A 16787-nucleotide genomic window follows, 5' to 3' on the forward strand; every position below is an offset into this window, starting at 1 on the left:
ACACTCGCTTTCCCTCAACCTAACCAAGTAGTTTTTGTGCCGAAACCTGGTATGCTGCATGTTTATTATAGCCATGACACTGAAAGGCCCTGTCCATCTCCTTCAAAGCCTGCAGGATGAGGAAACACCCAGAGAGTGCAGAGTGTGGCCCCGGGGCCCGACCTTCCATCCAGAAGTGAACTTGGACATAAAAGCAACAAAAAGAGCCCAAATGAAAGGGAAGAGTCTCTGGGTGTCATCATGTGGGAAGCAGGCCTTTGTGCTCAGGCTGCAGGAGATGGATCTGTGTGCATAACGATGTTGTTGGATTTGAAAACGATGCAGGGATCAGGGGAGTGCAGACCACCAGAAAAAACATACAGAGAGGAGCTGATGTTATATACGACTGAAGGAAGCAAGAAATAAGGAGTAAAAAGACTCCGTGGGGAACAAAAGATCTCATTAACCCATCAAATTCACTATATATTAAATTAGTCATAAAGTAGCCTGAGCTTGTACCAACATCAAAATAATGTAATAATATCAATAATTTAACGCCCCCCGCCCGCCCCAACAGAAACTGTTAACTTATTTCACTGCAAATACTTAAATTCATGTAAGATTAAATTTCATTTTTAAATCGGTGTGAAGCCTTCTCTGACATGTCTGATCCTATCAAAATAAAACTTCCTTGCTTTTCGGAAACCACAAAATCAAAGCTAAAACCTAACAAAACACAAACACAAGCCTTACAGGGTTAAAAGTGTGTGTCATTTACACTCTGAACGTTGTTTAGAAAGATGAGGACAATATCAACAACAGTAATAAAGGTTAAGTTGAAATGCAGGTTAACACGTTTGTAGCTATTTACATTGCTAAAACCACCGGATGAATTTGTGGGTTAGACCGAGCAGACAAATGTGTATTTCTTGACATTATATAGTTCCTTAAAAATGTTTGCATAAAGCCGAGCGAACACCGCCAGCTTACAGGGCGCGTCATTTGTCGTGAATGCTTTGCTATGTGTTTACTTCCAGTGAAATGACCAAATTAAATAAGGAACTGTTTTTGCCTCAGTATGTCCAGTGCGCACACTTCCAAAAACCCAGAAAATAAAAGCAGCGCGTCTTCGCCCCCACAGAGAGAGAAGGAGAGAGAGTCAGGACGACAGCTCGTCTCACATCCACAGACATTTTCAGAGGCAGCTTCTCAGTCTGAGCAGCACTTTTTGTATCGGGATTGTCATTCCAGCCTCCCCTCTCATCAGGGTCTGTAGTTTTAATTTTACTTCATCCCGACCAGTAGCGGCTGAAAGCCCTCACAACAACAACAGCACATATGCATCGGAGCCGCGGCTGGGGGAAGACCCGGCCGTGACTCCATCTCCATCCTCTGCAGATTCGTTTAAACTTTTCATTTCCTACAGGCGGAGGATGTTTGCTTTCCAACTCAACAAGTCTTTTTTATTTAGCGGACATTAACTGTTGATGGCTGCGGAATGGAGATAGCTTTGGTGAGCTTTGACAACGGCGGCGCCAAAGGGAGCGGTGGTAGCGGTGGCAACAATGCCGAGGAGAGCTGCCGTAACGCGCTGGGTGTTCCTCAGTCGGGCTTCGTTCAAAGCGGACTCGGAGGGGACTACAGTAAAGAGCTGAACACCCGGGGGAGTCCTCAGCAGCAGCAGCAGCAGCACCCAAGCCCCTGGAAAATCAACGACATGAACAACACTTTCAGCTGCAGCGAGAACGCTATGGATGCGCTTTTACGCGCGGACCACAGTCCCCATCTGTTCGACGAGGACATGCTGGACATGGACATGGACACAGAGAACAACGAGCGGGTGCTTATTAACATAGCCGGGCTGAGATACGAGACCCAGCTAGGCACCCTGAACCAGTTCCCTGACACTTTACTGGGAGACCCTGCTAAAAGAATAAAATACTTCGACCCACTCCGGAACGAATACTTCTTCGACCGCAACAGACCGAGTTTCGACGGGATTTTATATTTTTATCAATCGGGAGGGAAGATCCGGAGACCTGTCAATGTGTCAATTGATGTGTTCGCAGATGAGATTAGGTTTTATCAGCTGGGAGAGGAGGCCATGGAGAGGTTCCGTGAGGACGAGGGCTTTATAAAAGAGGAGGAAAAGCCGCTGCCTCAGAATGAGTTTCAGAAGCAGGTCTGGCTCATATTTGAGTATCCGGAGAGCTCCAGTCCGGCCCGGGGCATCGCCATTGTGTCTGTGATCGTTATCACCATATCCATCATCACCTTCTGCCTGGAGACGCTGCCGGAGTTCAGGGATGAGAGGGAGCTGCTGGTCACCAGCCGGCTGGACAACAGCACCGCGCCCCGTCCGTCTATCACCTTCACCGACCCCTTCTTCATCATCGAGACCACGTGTGTCGTCTGGTTCACATTCGAGCTGCTGGTGCGTTTCTTCGCCTGCCCCAGCAAGTCGGAGTTCTCCAAGACCATCATGAACATCATCGACATCATGTCCATCATGCCTTATTTCATTACCGTGGGCACGGAGCTGGTGGAGCAGCAAGGCCAGGAGCACCAGAACGGGCAGCAGGCCATGTCGCTCGCCATCCTGAGGGTCATCCGCCTGGTCCGGGTCTTCCGGATCTTCAAGCTTTCCAGACATTCCAAGGGGCTCCAGATCCTGGGGCAGACCCTGAAAGCCAGCATGCGGGAGCTGGGCCTCCTCATCTTCTTCCTCTTCATCGGGGTCATCCTTTTCTCCAGCGCCGTGTACTTCGCAGAGGCGGACGAGCCGGAATCTCACTTCTCCAGCATCCCCGACGCCTTCTGGTGGGCCGTGGTCACTATGACCACCGTGGGCTACGGCGACATGAGGCCGGTGACGGTCGGAGGCAAGATCGTCGGCTCTCTGTGCGCCATCGCCGGGGTTCTCACCATTGCGCTGCCGGTGCCGGTCATCGTCTCCAACTTCAACTACTTCTACCACAGGGAGACGGACCAGGACCAGTCCTCTCTGAAGGACGAGCCGAACAGCGGCCGAGCGAGCCCCGAGCTGAAACGCAAAGGGAGTAAATCCTCAGCCAAGTCGCAGGATGTGGAGAGCAACGACGCGGGCGCATCGGTGGAAAAGGCGAACATCAAGGCGAACAGCAGCATGGACTTCAAGAGATCCCTTTACGCATTCTGCTTGGACACACGGGAGACAGACCTGTAGTCTTGCAGTCCTCACTTTTCTATTAAAGCCCATAGCTGTGTAGAATAAAGCGCCATTAACGGGCTGTTAAGTCTTAGCACTCGCAGCTGGAGGAGCAACACTTTGCAGTCTTGACGGGGTTGATTTCAAACAGCACATTTTAACCCCTGTCGTTTGCCGAGCACTTCCCTTTGTGAGTAAACGAAGGAGTCAGGAGTAAATCACCGTGCATGTGATGCGACACGGCGGCCCTTTAATAAAGTAGGAGCACCTGCAGGACACTCGCTCATGGATGAATGAGTGTGGAGGCAAAACAGGCCATCTATGATAATCAGGGCATGGAATCACCACTTGACTCAGAGGATCAACAGGACCAACAGACTCTCTGTACATAAACAGTCCACATTCCTAGTACAGCAGAAGAAAAAGCCAAATTGTATTTTTTCGTACATTCCCTGCATTTAGTCACGATGTTTATGTTAGAAAGTTGCAGCACACATGTACATATTCCTCACAGGCCTATGAACTGGAGCCTGGTGGTATTGTGATCTGGAGACATGTTTGTGATGCAGACGCCTGCTTTCCTCCATTCAGATTTTGTCAGAGAAGAGAGACCATTTTTTCCTAAATGAGCGTGGCTCCACTCAGAGAGGACCTAACAGCCTTATTTATCATCATTTTAAAATAAGCAACATTTGTTATTGTTTTTGTAAAGGACATAAGATGAAGTGTGTAAAACCAGGGAATAACAGCCAACAGCAGAGGACAACGCAGAGACCATCTGGAGAGATCAAGCAACACTGATGCCAGGTTTGTGACTTAAAGCAAATTACCTGACTATTTTTAACTTGTTTTGCATTTTAAATGTGGTTTTACTTGATGGAAATTCTTCAGTGGTCAACTAGTTTTTTTGCACAAGTAACCAAACAATAAAACATATACTACATAAAACCCTTATCAAAGTCCTCACAGTGAGTGAGATGGCAGAATAAAATAAAATAAACAATCATTAATAAAAAGACAGTTATACAAAAAGTGAACAAAAGAAAGTATATGTATAATCATTACAGGGCATTATATTAGGTACAGCTGTACAACTAAATGCAATGCAGAACTACAGCCCTGCCACAGCCTCTATAAAGCTCATGATGTTTCAGTTTCTGGTGAAATTGTCAGAAATGTATAAATTCAACTGTGCATATGTTTAATACTGAGCTCATGGTTAAAGATGGGGTTATACTGGACAGCATTGTAGTCAGAGGTATTCCCAATATTCTGAACCCCTTGTGTCTATAAATGGGGAGGACAAAAACAAAGGGGCAGCTCCATAAACTGGGCCCTGGCACCATTTTTATGTTAGGCTAAGATGGCTGATATTTATTTCCTCTGTCTTTCAGAGAAAACTGTGAGCACATCTTAGATAATGTTAAATTATTGTAAGAAAGTTGTTTTGCATTGCATTATAAAGTAACAAAAAGAACTTACAGTATATGAGTTAACTCACCAAACTGAAGGAGAGTTTCTAGTATTGTCCTTTAACAGTGACAACAAACAGGCATGATTGACTTTAACTCAGTCTTTAAGTTGCTATTAGCTGTAAAGTTACTGTTGCATAGAATATGGATGTTTAAAGGGACAATGGTACAGAGTGACGACGCAGACTGATGACGGCAGACCTGTGGTCATTATTCCATCGGGTTACGTGTCAGCTACTAACTGACAGCAGAGATTTACAACAGAGCCTGAAGAGCAGCAGCTTAGAAAACATTCATGTTGGTCTCAGGCTGACATTTAAAACAAAGGCTGTGTAGCACTTTGACTCCTGACTGAGCCATGTAGGACTCTCAGTTTATTAGCAAAGATGGATGACAGCATTTGTCAAACAGACTCTGTGGTGTAATTCCCTGTCTTTCCTGTAGGGGAACAGTGGACTTAACTACCCAGGGCCTCAACAAGCAGAGGGCCCTCAAAAGGACCACGTAAAATTTGACATTGTTAGCATGATAGCAAACTACAGTATAGACAATACATGTGCATGATCTGCTCCAGCTGCTAATTAGACAGCTGTTTGTGTCTCTAGTGCACAGGTGGCATTTTCAGTGTTTACTGCATTAGGTGAAGCTGACATTACAATTATCAAACACAACTTTGTGTGTGAACTTTTAGTAAGTTGAAGTCGGTTGGAACATGACATTTGTGGTTCAGGTTGCACGAGGGAAGTGTGGCCGCTGTTTTCAGTAAGCTAGCGTTTGGGTGGAGGAGGTGGGGCACAACAATCATCCTGAATCTGGAAATTCCTGGCTCCACAAGGAAAAGACAGAGCCGTGCGTACGTCGCAACTCTGGGCTTTAAACAGGCTCCAGTGCAAACCAATGGGTGATGCCACACCTCACTGCGCTCACTGTATACAATGTCTGTGGTCATAATTTATTCACAAAGTCTGCTTCCATTGCACTTTGTTGCATTTTGATTTTTCAAGACCTTTACACTCAAACCTTTGATGTGCAAAGTCTAAATGTGGATGGAAACTCACTTTGAGAGCAGAAGTCACTCGTGGGGCTCGCTGTTGTTACAGTAATATAGTATCATTAAAATTTCCCCTAAGTGGAAACATGAAAAACAAATGGACACTGATGTGTCCACATACTTTTGGCCACACAGTGTAGCTACAGCTATGACTCAGTTGACCTACTTCCTGCTGTGTGATTTAGGCCCACTGGATTTGATAAGGCACTGTGAATATTTGTAATTATTGTTGGGATAATAGAGCTGTGGAGTTTTAGTCATCAGTGCTGCTCTCAACCTTTCACATATCTGACAATGATAGATTGTAATTTTTCTGTTGAATCGCTGGCTCTGCTGCTGCTGACCTTGTCCTCGTGCCTCTAATCGTCTCAGCTCCTCTGCTGACTTCTGTGAGCGTGCAGGTCTATTGCTGCCTGGATCTGGTTAGATTACATAACAGCTGTGTTTATTCATTTCTTCCCCGCTTCCTACAGTTTGTGCACTTTATAACCACGACAGTTCCTTTTTGCATGAACACAACAGTCATGTAGCATCATCTCTGCCATGGCAAGCTTGTGTGAGTGAGCAGAGGGCTGCAGATCCACGTCCTCACCTTCACACCACTGGCGGTGCAGCATCTGGACGCAGTCGACCAAACACCAGTGCACATGTTAGCCTATCTCTTTTATTACGTTCATCTGGTTTCACACAGTAACCAGAGCCTCATCACCATCCCCTCTGGCTAGTGCTGCTGCTGAAGAATGGTGCGTGTTCTATATGGCTGCAATATCTGGGTGTCTACATACTTCTGTTCATATCGATTAACCACTATAATGCTACTGCCACTGTTACATCCACCTATTCCCTCTCTGCTTGGTGTTATCAGACTAAACTGCTCAAGCCCTCACTCTCTTGCTGGACGCATCGATTAGCCAGATATTGCAGGACAAGCCATGAGCACTGGGACGCCGTCCAGTATTCATAAATTCTGGCAGAGCGACGGCTGCTGTGTAATCTGGTGAACTGGCGCCCGTCCTTACTGATCCCAATTGGGGGAAGCCGTCTGCTGCCGGTGGTCGACTCTGCCAAAGAGGGGGCTCAGTATCAGCCATAGATACATGGAAAGAGCCTGGAAAATCTGATATGACTTAGTTTTTTCCTTTCATTCCTCATTTAGAAGCAAAAATCCAAGTTTATCTACGTTTTAGGGTTTGGAGCTGCAGGTTTCATAACATTAAAGGCAAAAGAAAAATCTGAACAGGATAAATACTTTGTTGTGTAACAGAATCACAGAGAAACAGGTTGATCTAAAAATGATACACTTAGGTCAGATTAGGTCAGTAATATGTGTCTGCTTTATGAAGTATTTTCAGACTACATGCGTGCAGCAGTGTCTCTAGCTCCACCAACTTTTACGATGACATCTCCATCAGGATTTTGCTTGTTTTGTTGTTGAATTGGTCCAAATGCATCTAAAGCTAAAGGTCTCAAAGCAAAAGGCCAACACTCTGGGGAGCTTACTAAGTCAGATGACAAAGGAGGTTTCCCAGCTGATTTAAGAGACATAAGACAAGTAGCCCGGAGGACACGCATGACATGATCAACCAACTGCTGTTGGCTATTGGCTGTACTACTGCCCTTTGGCAAGAACTAGTTTCCTGTAGAGTTTGTAAAGAGGTAAAGCTTCAGACCTCTGAAAGTCTGTAACATCATACATCTTTCATAGCTGCCACATATATAACTGCTACTAACCACCTACTATACTGAACATTTGCCTCAGTCACTGGGACTGAGATTTTTCTTTCAAGTATGATTTTTCCAAAATGTTTTGCACAACCTTGAATGGCTCCTGTTGGTGTGACGGCAGGATTGGAGGCTGATCTTTAAGCTACAGCTTCAAAACATTGGAAAAGATTTTAAAAAACTCTGCATGTTGACAGAAACACTCAGCTACAGCTGTCAGAATGACTGATGTGTCATTTCACTGAGAGCGGAGAGGCGGCAGAAACGTAACTAATCCAAGCTGCGCTGTAATGTCCGGCCATCTTGACCGCTGCTCATATAAATAAACACACAGAAGAATGTGATGCCTGATCTTGGTTGTGTTTTACCCTAATAAATGCATAATCGGGGGCTGTCATAAGCTTTGCGTGACGGCAGAGCAAACTTTGACTAATTACACTGCTGCTACCAATCCAAGTCTTCAACCACGGTTAGCACTGTTAAAACATGACTGTAGAAGCAAATCTGTGACATAGCTGGAGACAACGAGTGAAACTTGGTTGCAGTCGCTGGATCTAAAGGTTGAGTCTAGGCTACAGCATGAGTTTGTGACTTCAGTAGCCCCGATTTGCTCGGCACAGGCTGCAAAAGCACTGCCAGAACAGTGGACACCAGGGGACACCGGGACGTCCCTCACATTACACATCTGTAGATGACTGGACTGATCTTGACTGTGCAATATAAAGTATGTGAAACCATGCACAGAGTAGGAGACAATGGGCCCCTGGGCACAGATATTGTAAGTAAAAGGCCCCCGCTCATCTTATTCAGGGTCTCCACTGGCTTTGTGCTAGTTTTTTTACTCAAAAACACAAAACAAAATGGCAACATGACGTTACAACATCCTCATGTAGGTTATTTTAAACCTGGGCTGCAGCAGCAGTCATGTGTGCAGAGGAGAGTAAATAGAAAGCCTCGTTGGTGTGTGATAATTAAGGGTTTTCAGCCGAGCTGCTCAGCTGGCACCAGCTCTGTGACATAGAAATGCAAGACTCAGATGAGCTTATGTAACCTAACTGTTTAGCCAGGGAGGGGAGCAGTTATCTTTAAAATGGAAGGCATTGTGAGGGCCTGAATTCATCAGATCTATGTGGCTAACCAGTCCCGCTCAGTGTCCTACCCTGCCCTGGATGAACACCGAGGTTGTTTCCTGCAGTGTGAGGCTAAGTGGGCTTCACACACCTCCACTGTAAAGCCACAGTGAGTCATCCTGACAGAGGTTTCAGTGTTTAAAGAACCCTCTAGGTATGAAATGCAGATTAACTGAGACATGGTGAAGAGCTGAAGAAATCTGATGGGTGAAAAAGAAAGATAACATTGTCATTTATTTAGATAAATATAAATAGTTAAAGCTGCATTGACAGAGTTTCCCAACACTTCCTGATAACCCCTGTGACAGTGGGACAGGACATGGTGTCTCCCAGCTACACCCCCCCTCCATGACCCTTTGCTCTCTACAGCCTCCTGTGGTTATTTCAGCTTCTCCACCCTGTGTTGTCAAAGTACGGTCTGTAAATCAGCCCCACCTGTCGCCTAGCCAAGGTTAGAAGAAGGGTTTTTCAACACTATCACATCAAGTCTTCATGCCTCTCTGGCTCGAATTGTTCTCAGCTTCTCTCTAACTTACAGGTCAAAGTGTTCCTGATGCCACCAACAGGTTTACTGCAGTTATTACTCCTGACACTCACACACATAGCCATTGTCATTTTGGTTTGTATACTACCGGAGCAAAATTTATGTCACAGTTGACACAGAGCGATGTCGCGTCTCTCCTCTGGTGCAGAACGCCAGCCTGCTGTCTGAATTCACAAGCTGGCTCGTGATTATACCACCCTTAGCTTGATCAGTATGGACAGTACAAGGGCGGGGATATTGGCGACCCTTTAGAATGACAGTAATACGGGATCTCAGTGTAAAAAACGACTAAGGTGTCTGAGTGTGCTTCTCGTGTGTCTGTGAATTTCTCAATTCTGTAAAAACATGATTTTGGAGAAGGAACACCAGCAACATGAGGAAAACAGATCTCTTGTAGTGCGCTCATGTTTGTCCACCATGTTGCTGTAAGAAAACACTGACCTCATATACATCACCCGCTGTACTGTGCAAACTGCAGCGTTGTCCTTGTCATGAGTTTGTCTGACTGAAGCCATGAGGAGCATTTTCATGAAGGTGACCTGAACAGCAGGAAGACGTCTCTTTAACAGGCTGGTGAAGCAGCAGTGTTATGTTTCCTGTCTGAAAATGGCTTAAGCTAGTTACCATGAGCTCCACCTTCACCAGCTGCAACAGTAAAGTGAACCCAATGTGAAATGTGCCATTCTGCAGAATGACTACTTTTACTTCTGGTACTTCATATATATTTTGATGCCAATACTTTTGTACTTTGACTTAAGTAAAATTTTGAATGCAGGAATTTTACTTGAGTATTTTTACACAGTGGTATTTCTACTTCTTGCACCACTGCAGAGTGATCGATATCACTTTAATTAAACTCACAAAAATCCATGAAAAAGAAACTAATAATAAGTTAAATCTGTTTCCTCGGCTGGCTTTTAGCTGCAGATGTTATAGTGCCGCATGCTCAGCTGAAGATGTGATTTGCTGTATGAGATATAAAACTTTGCTAATCTAAAATGCTGAGCTGTAGCATTGGCGATTTCAGTGGTGCAAATGATCAAGTGTGGAAAACTTAAAGGTTAAATATCTTGTTAACGTTTTTGGTGCAAAGTAAATTATCAGACATATTTCAGCAGTTTGGGTCAATAAAGGCTGAACATGCAGTAATGATGGATACTAGTTGACGTGCAGCTCAGACCCGGGGTCCCAGCAAATAGAACAGTGGGATCACATCAGGAGTCAGGGTTATAAATACAGCACTGGTTAAACAGCCCACGGTGCTTTTCCTTGTTTTTTGACTTATCTCCAATGTTACAATGGTGAATTATCATCTTAGACGTGACCTAAAGCTAAAAAAACGAGGTGAACATATGTTCAAGTATACCCATTGCGCAAACTCTTGCTCACAATACTTTTTTTCTAATAGAATAAAGTATTATGTGAAAGTTTAAGGATTTCCTTGAATGGCCATAACATCCAGGCCTTTGTGTGTTCATGTGATCTTGCCTGACATCCACCGGTGCCATTGTAAAAGTAGATTTTTTTGACTGCTCCTGGTTTTGTGGATATATTCTCTCTCCTGCTGCTGTGACCAGAGGATGTGGAGAAAAATACAGAGCCTGAGGTTATTGCATGTCTGGGAATGTTCCTGTACAGGGACTCACTGTTCTCCCTGACTGGGTCTCACCTACAAGGAGCCGGTCAGTGAAGCCCCCCGGTGGCGGTTAGTGATCAGCTCATCAAAGCTGGATTCCCCCGGAGCACAGTACCTGTTTGTTCTGACTGCTTGAGGCCAGTGTGTCTGCAGCATGTGAAAAGAGTGTTACACATCTCTTTTCATCGGTACTTATACCGTTGTTTACCTATCTATGGAGAAGACATTCAGATTAATTAAATCTGTCGTGGTTCATTGTGCTGTCCACTTGCGACACAACACCGGCAACAAGAACTGTGCGTGTTCACGAATTGTCCTCTTGTTTTAAAAAAGAGGCTGTCTGACTTTATCTTTCTGAAAAAAATTACAGACTATTTGGAGTTATGAGGGGTGCAAAGCTAATCTAGAGGTACCCAAGCTTAAACATTAAATGGCTGGAAACAAGCAAAATGAGCAGCCATGGGGACAGCAATTGGCATCTTTATCTGACAGGTTTTTGGTCTCTCACTTTCAGACTCGAGAGACGGCTGGGAGGAGCCTGGAGCTTTTCCAGAGAGACAACAGATGCAGTTGGCCCTGAGGGCTGCTCCTGGAGCCTCCATGTACATCCAATCAGATATCTGATATCTGAATTGGCTGACTGCTGCAGTCTCGTAGAATTCATGGCTGTTCATTTGTGGAAGTTTAAAGTGGAATAACATGGGAATACTCAAGTAAAGTGCTTCAGAATTGTACTTACTGTATTTTCTTCATACTGAAACATAGTATAGCTTTCTAACACATTATGATGATATAAAGCACACAGCCCTGGTTCAGTAGCTCTGTATGTGACCCTCCATTTGCCTGGAAGGATGGACAGTAACGCACCCCCCCAGTATGGGAGCTATTTTTAGGGGCTTAAAGAGGGAAAATCCTGTCTCATTATCCACAGATGAGGTGGCGCAGCTGCGTCATGTCAGGGGTTTTTATTTTTTCAGCTGACAGGAACACGTTCGGCTGCATGCGCCGCATCAGTCATGCATGAACACACAGATTTAATTAATCAGTAATAATGTTCACCACGTCTCACCCCACATATAAATAAACAAGATGTGTGTGTGCTGTAGTCGGCCCCCGTTAACAAAGAACTGCTGTGGATGCTGGTGACAGATGCATGTCAGCACTGAAGACACGTGATGGAGTGTCCGATCCGATGGACGACCAGACACAAGTGTTTGTGTAAAGTCACCAGATCAGAGACGTTGTCTTCATGCTTTTATAATTTGTACTGACCTTGTGTTTTGGACTCTGGTTTGGAAGGAGGCGGTTTCCTCCTCCGACAGAGGAGACCTGGTCCTGACCAGGCTCTGACAGTTTGTCCCTTCAGATGTCACCTGTCTGTCTATACAGTTATGACAGGAGCAAAGGAGGAATTGTGTGGTGCAGTTGTCATGAGGCCTGACAACAGCACTACAAATATCAGATTACAATGATGATACTGCTCTGTGTTAACGAGCTCACAGCTGAGTGTTGTGAGTCTGTGGTGAAAATGAAGACGTGGGATTGTATCACCTTGAAAAGCTGCAGAGTCGCTGAGAACTGTCTGTGAACTGTTTGTCAGTGGCGACCCATTTTGCATGATGCATCTTTGGTCTGCTGTTAGTAAAGAATCGCTGATGATTCGAGCTTTGGGGCAGTGTTTGCCCCAGTGCTTCCACTCAGGGCCAGTTTAGTGTCACTGAGGGGCAGGACTCGGGATTTGGTTATTTTGAAAATGCAACATTACAAACCCCTGCAGAATCTTGATAAGAGCGACTTCAGCAGTGTTGGATCGAAGCAGTTCGCGACAGTCTCATTGCAGCTTTTCTCCATCACACTTCCCTCTCAGCGAGGACGAGGGCGTGAAGTCGTGGGCTGTGTCAAATGTTCTTTCATTCATCTCAAATGGTTAAAACCCAGGCGTGAGCTGGAGAACATTTCATCATGACTGTGCAAATCAAACGAGAGCTCATGTTCATCTTTTGGCGCCTTACTGTCATTTTTAAAGGTGCAGATTTCCAGCAAAGGCCTCAGCGGCACACTTGCACCATCCATCCACTTCCTAAACATGTAGTAAACTTTTATTTCTTCGGTATGTTCATGTACTTTCAGTGTTTTTAGCCGCAGCAGTGATGTCATTCGATCTGACGTGGCTCCAGACATGATTTAAATGAATGGAGAAGCAGCCAGTTCACAGACAAAGCTCATTGTAGCTTTGACTGATGCTGGAGAAGGTCTGAAAAATCATGGGATGATAAAATACAGTCAGAAATTCAGTGTGAAGGGGGCTTTAAAACTAAACTAACTAATCCAACAATGACAACTTTTTGGTCACCACTTTCTATTTTAACTCCTCCAACATGTGCAGGCCTCTTCGCTGCCTGTCACTGTCAGATTTCCCATCATTCCCGACCATGTGAGAAGCAGCCACACCATCCCTGGATTATGTAGGCTGGGTGTGAAAACAGATTTATGCCTCCAGATCCGAGATGTGTGTCTCTCTCTGCTGAGATCTGAGACGTGTGCAGGCACTTTTAAAAGCTGTATTTGTGTAATGGCTGCACAAACACTATGGCTCAGGCGAAGTCCTGCAGGCTGCTGTGCTGTACACTGATGCTGGGACCGTCCTGCTGGGATTTGCAGTGCATAATGCTGAGTGTGCTACATGACCGGCCGGGCATGTTCACAGCCAGAGGTCGGGGAGGGTCTCTGGTACCACACTGATCCAACAGCCAACGTGCATTTCAAATCTAATGCGGACACTCTTGTATTAAAGCTTTAGAAAGAGCAGCTGTTGTATATTCAATATCTCTAATGTTCAAAATGTCACATTTCTATTTTCACATTGTGTTTTTACTGTATTTTTACTCTATTTAATTTTTACTGACTCGGCCACATGACAAAACACAACAATGCTCCAGTGCAGCTACAGACAATCAGCTGATAAACACACATTTTCTATAATGTGAAGTTGTTAATAAAGACTGATACATTTGCTTTTAGCATGAACATTTCTGAACATTAAATATACTCGATATTTCTAATAAAAAATGCCCCCAAAATAATAATTTAATTTTACACAGGATCATTAATAATAACATTATTATGTATTTTTAGGTTTACTTACTGTGTAGTCTTAGCCTATTAGTGACACTGGGCACCACTCCATATATATAATACACTGTATAGAGAACTGAGCAGCCACTTATGCTAATGGTAATAAATATGTGAGTGGATCGACCGAGTCAAGGTCAAACATTCTATTACAGACTTGGCTTGTATCTATACCAATACCGCTGGCATCCATAAACAAATCCAAATCAGTGTAACTGTGAAATTAAATCTCTCCCACTTTCTGACAGCAAAGAAAACACAGCCTGCAGGTTAGCGTGATGTTTCACAGCTCCAGCAGTGAATCATCCAGTCTAACGCACACACTGCTCTCTCTCTGTGTAACGCCACACGTCTTCATGTGAACATACAGAGCTGTCTGCGTTTTAATCTGGTTTGCCTCGTCACACACACGACACTGTCATGCTTAAAACAATAACACGGCCCAAATGTCACAAATGTCACGTTAATGTAAAATTTCATCTGCCAAGGTCAAACTGTGCATGAAGGTGTGAAGAAGAGACGACACCTTTAGTCTCATTCTCTCAGGTTTTTTGGAGGATTTCCTCAGAAATGAGTGAATCCTGTCCTCAGCGTCTCAGGAATGACAAATTTATTTGACAGGACACAGCAGGATGAAATAAATAACGTGGAGCAGCCTAATCAAACCCCCACACAGAGAGGAGGGACATTTAGAGAAATACTGCAGCTCCATCTTGTGGATATCACTGACATTGTCTCTTTATTAATTCATTTTTCTATTTTAATGTTGATTTTTGCTTCTAATGCAGCTGCAGAATGTACAGTACTCGAGCTCCACAGATAAGTAGAAGTGATTTAGAGCTCAGGAGAAACTAGAACCTGGATCACTAATTCTTTTTGATGGAGTCTAATAATATTTCACATTTGAGGTGTCTTGTAGTATTTAATACATTCGTGACCAGAAGGCTGAGTAATTTTAACGGCCTGTCTTTAAATAACATTCATATATTCAGGTGCTCACACAAAAATTACAGTTAATCTGCAAAATGTCAAAAAGCAGAACTGTAAATCAACATATTACTGTTTTCTTTGTGAAACAACAAACCACCGCTGTCTTTTCCACGCATTTCAAACCTTTTGGTTTAACGAGATTAAACTCTTCATTTGAATCTCTGATGAACTTTCTATTTTAACCTCAGCCTCCTGTTTTGTGTGTGGTACCACAGTTACGATCAGGCAGCTAAGAGGGAATGACACTGGTGTTTATTTAGCAGCAGTCGGCGGCCATGTTAACACCTTGTGGCCTCCTTTGAGAACATTTGGCAACAGGACAGTGAAGGTCGAAAGTTCTCCTGGCTGCTGGATTTGTTCCTAATGCTGCATATGTTGTGATGGATTACACTGATCTAACTTAACGCCTAAGACCATGCAATCATTGATAACTACAGGAGCTGCTGAGGGCAGAGCCGCAGATGCTCCCAGCACCATCTGCTGCTGCAGGTAGGATTAACTTTGAGGAAGGTGCTGGAAAAGGTGGGGGTGGGAAGACCAGGTTGGCAGATACTCTCAGGATCCCAGCATCTTACCAAAAATGTTTCTAATTGAATCATCTTCTTTAATTACATGGCTGAGCACATCTCACAGCTTCAGCTCGTGTCAGTTCTGAAAACATTTTAGACTGAGGGACCGGTCAAATCAGACACTAATGAAATGTCACTTCCCAGTTTTTCTAACGAACCTTCAAACGATTTAGTTTTTACTCCACAACACTGATATGACAGCTGCATACTAAACATACTGCAAGCTTCTAAAAAGCATTATTTTCCTTTGAAATGTAGCGGAGTACTAGCACAAGTGACTCAAAACTTCTGAAGTACTTAGTTACGTTCCACCATTGCTTTGAACAATTTCCTGCGCTCTGGCCTCTGAAATAAACATTAAACTCTTGTCTTCTGCTTGTTTCTGTCTCCACAGACAAGTTGACGCCCTGCCTTCTGACCATCGGGAGAGTCGATCTCCCCTCCACCTGGACACTAAAACACTAACGCCGCTGCTGCACTTCAAAAATCTGAATCTACAGCCCTTTTTTGAGCTGTGTGCCTTCCAGCAGACTTCACCAGTGATACTTCTGAAACGTTTCATTTGCTTTTGTTGTTGTGTTTCTTTGGAGCAGGACTCAGAGGACACATCATGCAGGGGAGCCTGGGACCGTGCTGCTTTGTCTCTCTGGAGGAAAACATCAGAGCTAACCAGGACATGCAACTTTGATCATTCTAGCATCCTAACGTCTTCTCTTTTTTCTACAAATCGTGTCAGTGATGGACTTCATATGGGAAGAAATCCCTCGCTGTGCAATATCAGTCAATATTTATGTGAGGGTGTCATGTGGATGTGGACTTTGGGCAAACATTTTGGTTTATTTTTGTAATGATGTTTTCCTGATTTCTATTTTTCTAAAATGATAAGATGAAAGGAGAACAAAATAATCAGTACATTTAAAGGAGAGGGGATGTTTGGTTGTTGCTAACAGGGAGAAAGCTTAGTTTTCCTCAACGACATCCCGTCCTGCTCTGACCAGGGCCAAAGCCATAGCCTATCTCAGACAACAGTGCACCGCGTGTTTGAAACGCGTCGGTGTCCCGAACAGCAAGATGCATTCAGGGTCTCTCAGTCTGGGGCCGACTCCACAGGCTCCACTTGTCAGCTTATCTTAGGGTTTTTTGGAGTGATGTTTTGGTTTTTATTGTTTGTTCAGGGACTTGAATCTGAAGTGTTTAGTATTCTCTACCTTTGTATGGCCTGTTTTCCTTGCTGTTATTTTGTATTTCCTCTTACATATCAACCAAGCAAATATACAGTAAGTGGCATGTGTGTTGCAAATGAGAAAAATGAATGAGTGTGTTCGCAAGAATGGGAGCTGAAATACAGTAAATTCTCAAATAAGAGCTGAACAAT

At 44.2% G+C, this 16787-nt stretch overlaps 1 protein-coding gene across 2 annotated transcripts; it reads left to right on the plus strand.

Annotated features, from left to right (window-relative positions):
- The first annotated feature begins 13 nt into the window (after positions 1-13).
- Positions 14-16781, plus strand: LOC109967726 (potassium voltage-gated channel subfamily A member 1). 2 transcript variants are annotated; one of them, XM_020613497.1, is made up of 3 exons: positions 14-3973; positions 11236-11434; positions 15807-16781. In XM_020613497.1, exon 1 carries the CDS (start codon positions 1478-1480, stop codon positions 3182-3184), a length of 1707 nt encoding a protein of 568 aa, XP_020469153.1. In that variant the 5' UTR covers positions 14-1477; the 3' UTR covers positions 3185-3973; positions 11236-11434; positions 15807-16781. The 2 variants fall into 2 exon arrangements, with proteins under 2 accessions (XP_020469153.1, XP_020469152.1); XM_020613496.1 differs by lacking the exon at positions 11236-11434.
- Positions 16782-16787: the final 6 nt, after the last annotated feature.

Source organism: Monopterus albus, unplaced genomic scaffold, assembly GCF_001952655.1.
Source record: "Monopterus albus unplaced genomic scaffold, M_albus_1.0 scaffold134.1, whole genome shotgun sequence".
Lineage (NCBI taxonomy): Eukaryota > Metazoa > Chordata > Actinopteri > Synbranchiformes > Synbranchidae > Monopterus > Monopterus albus.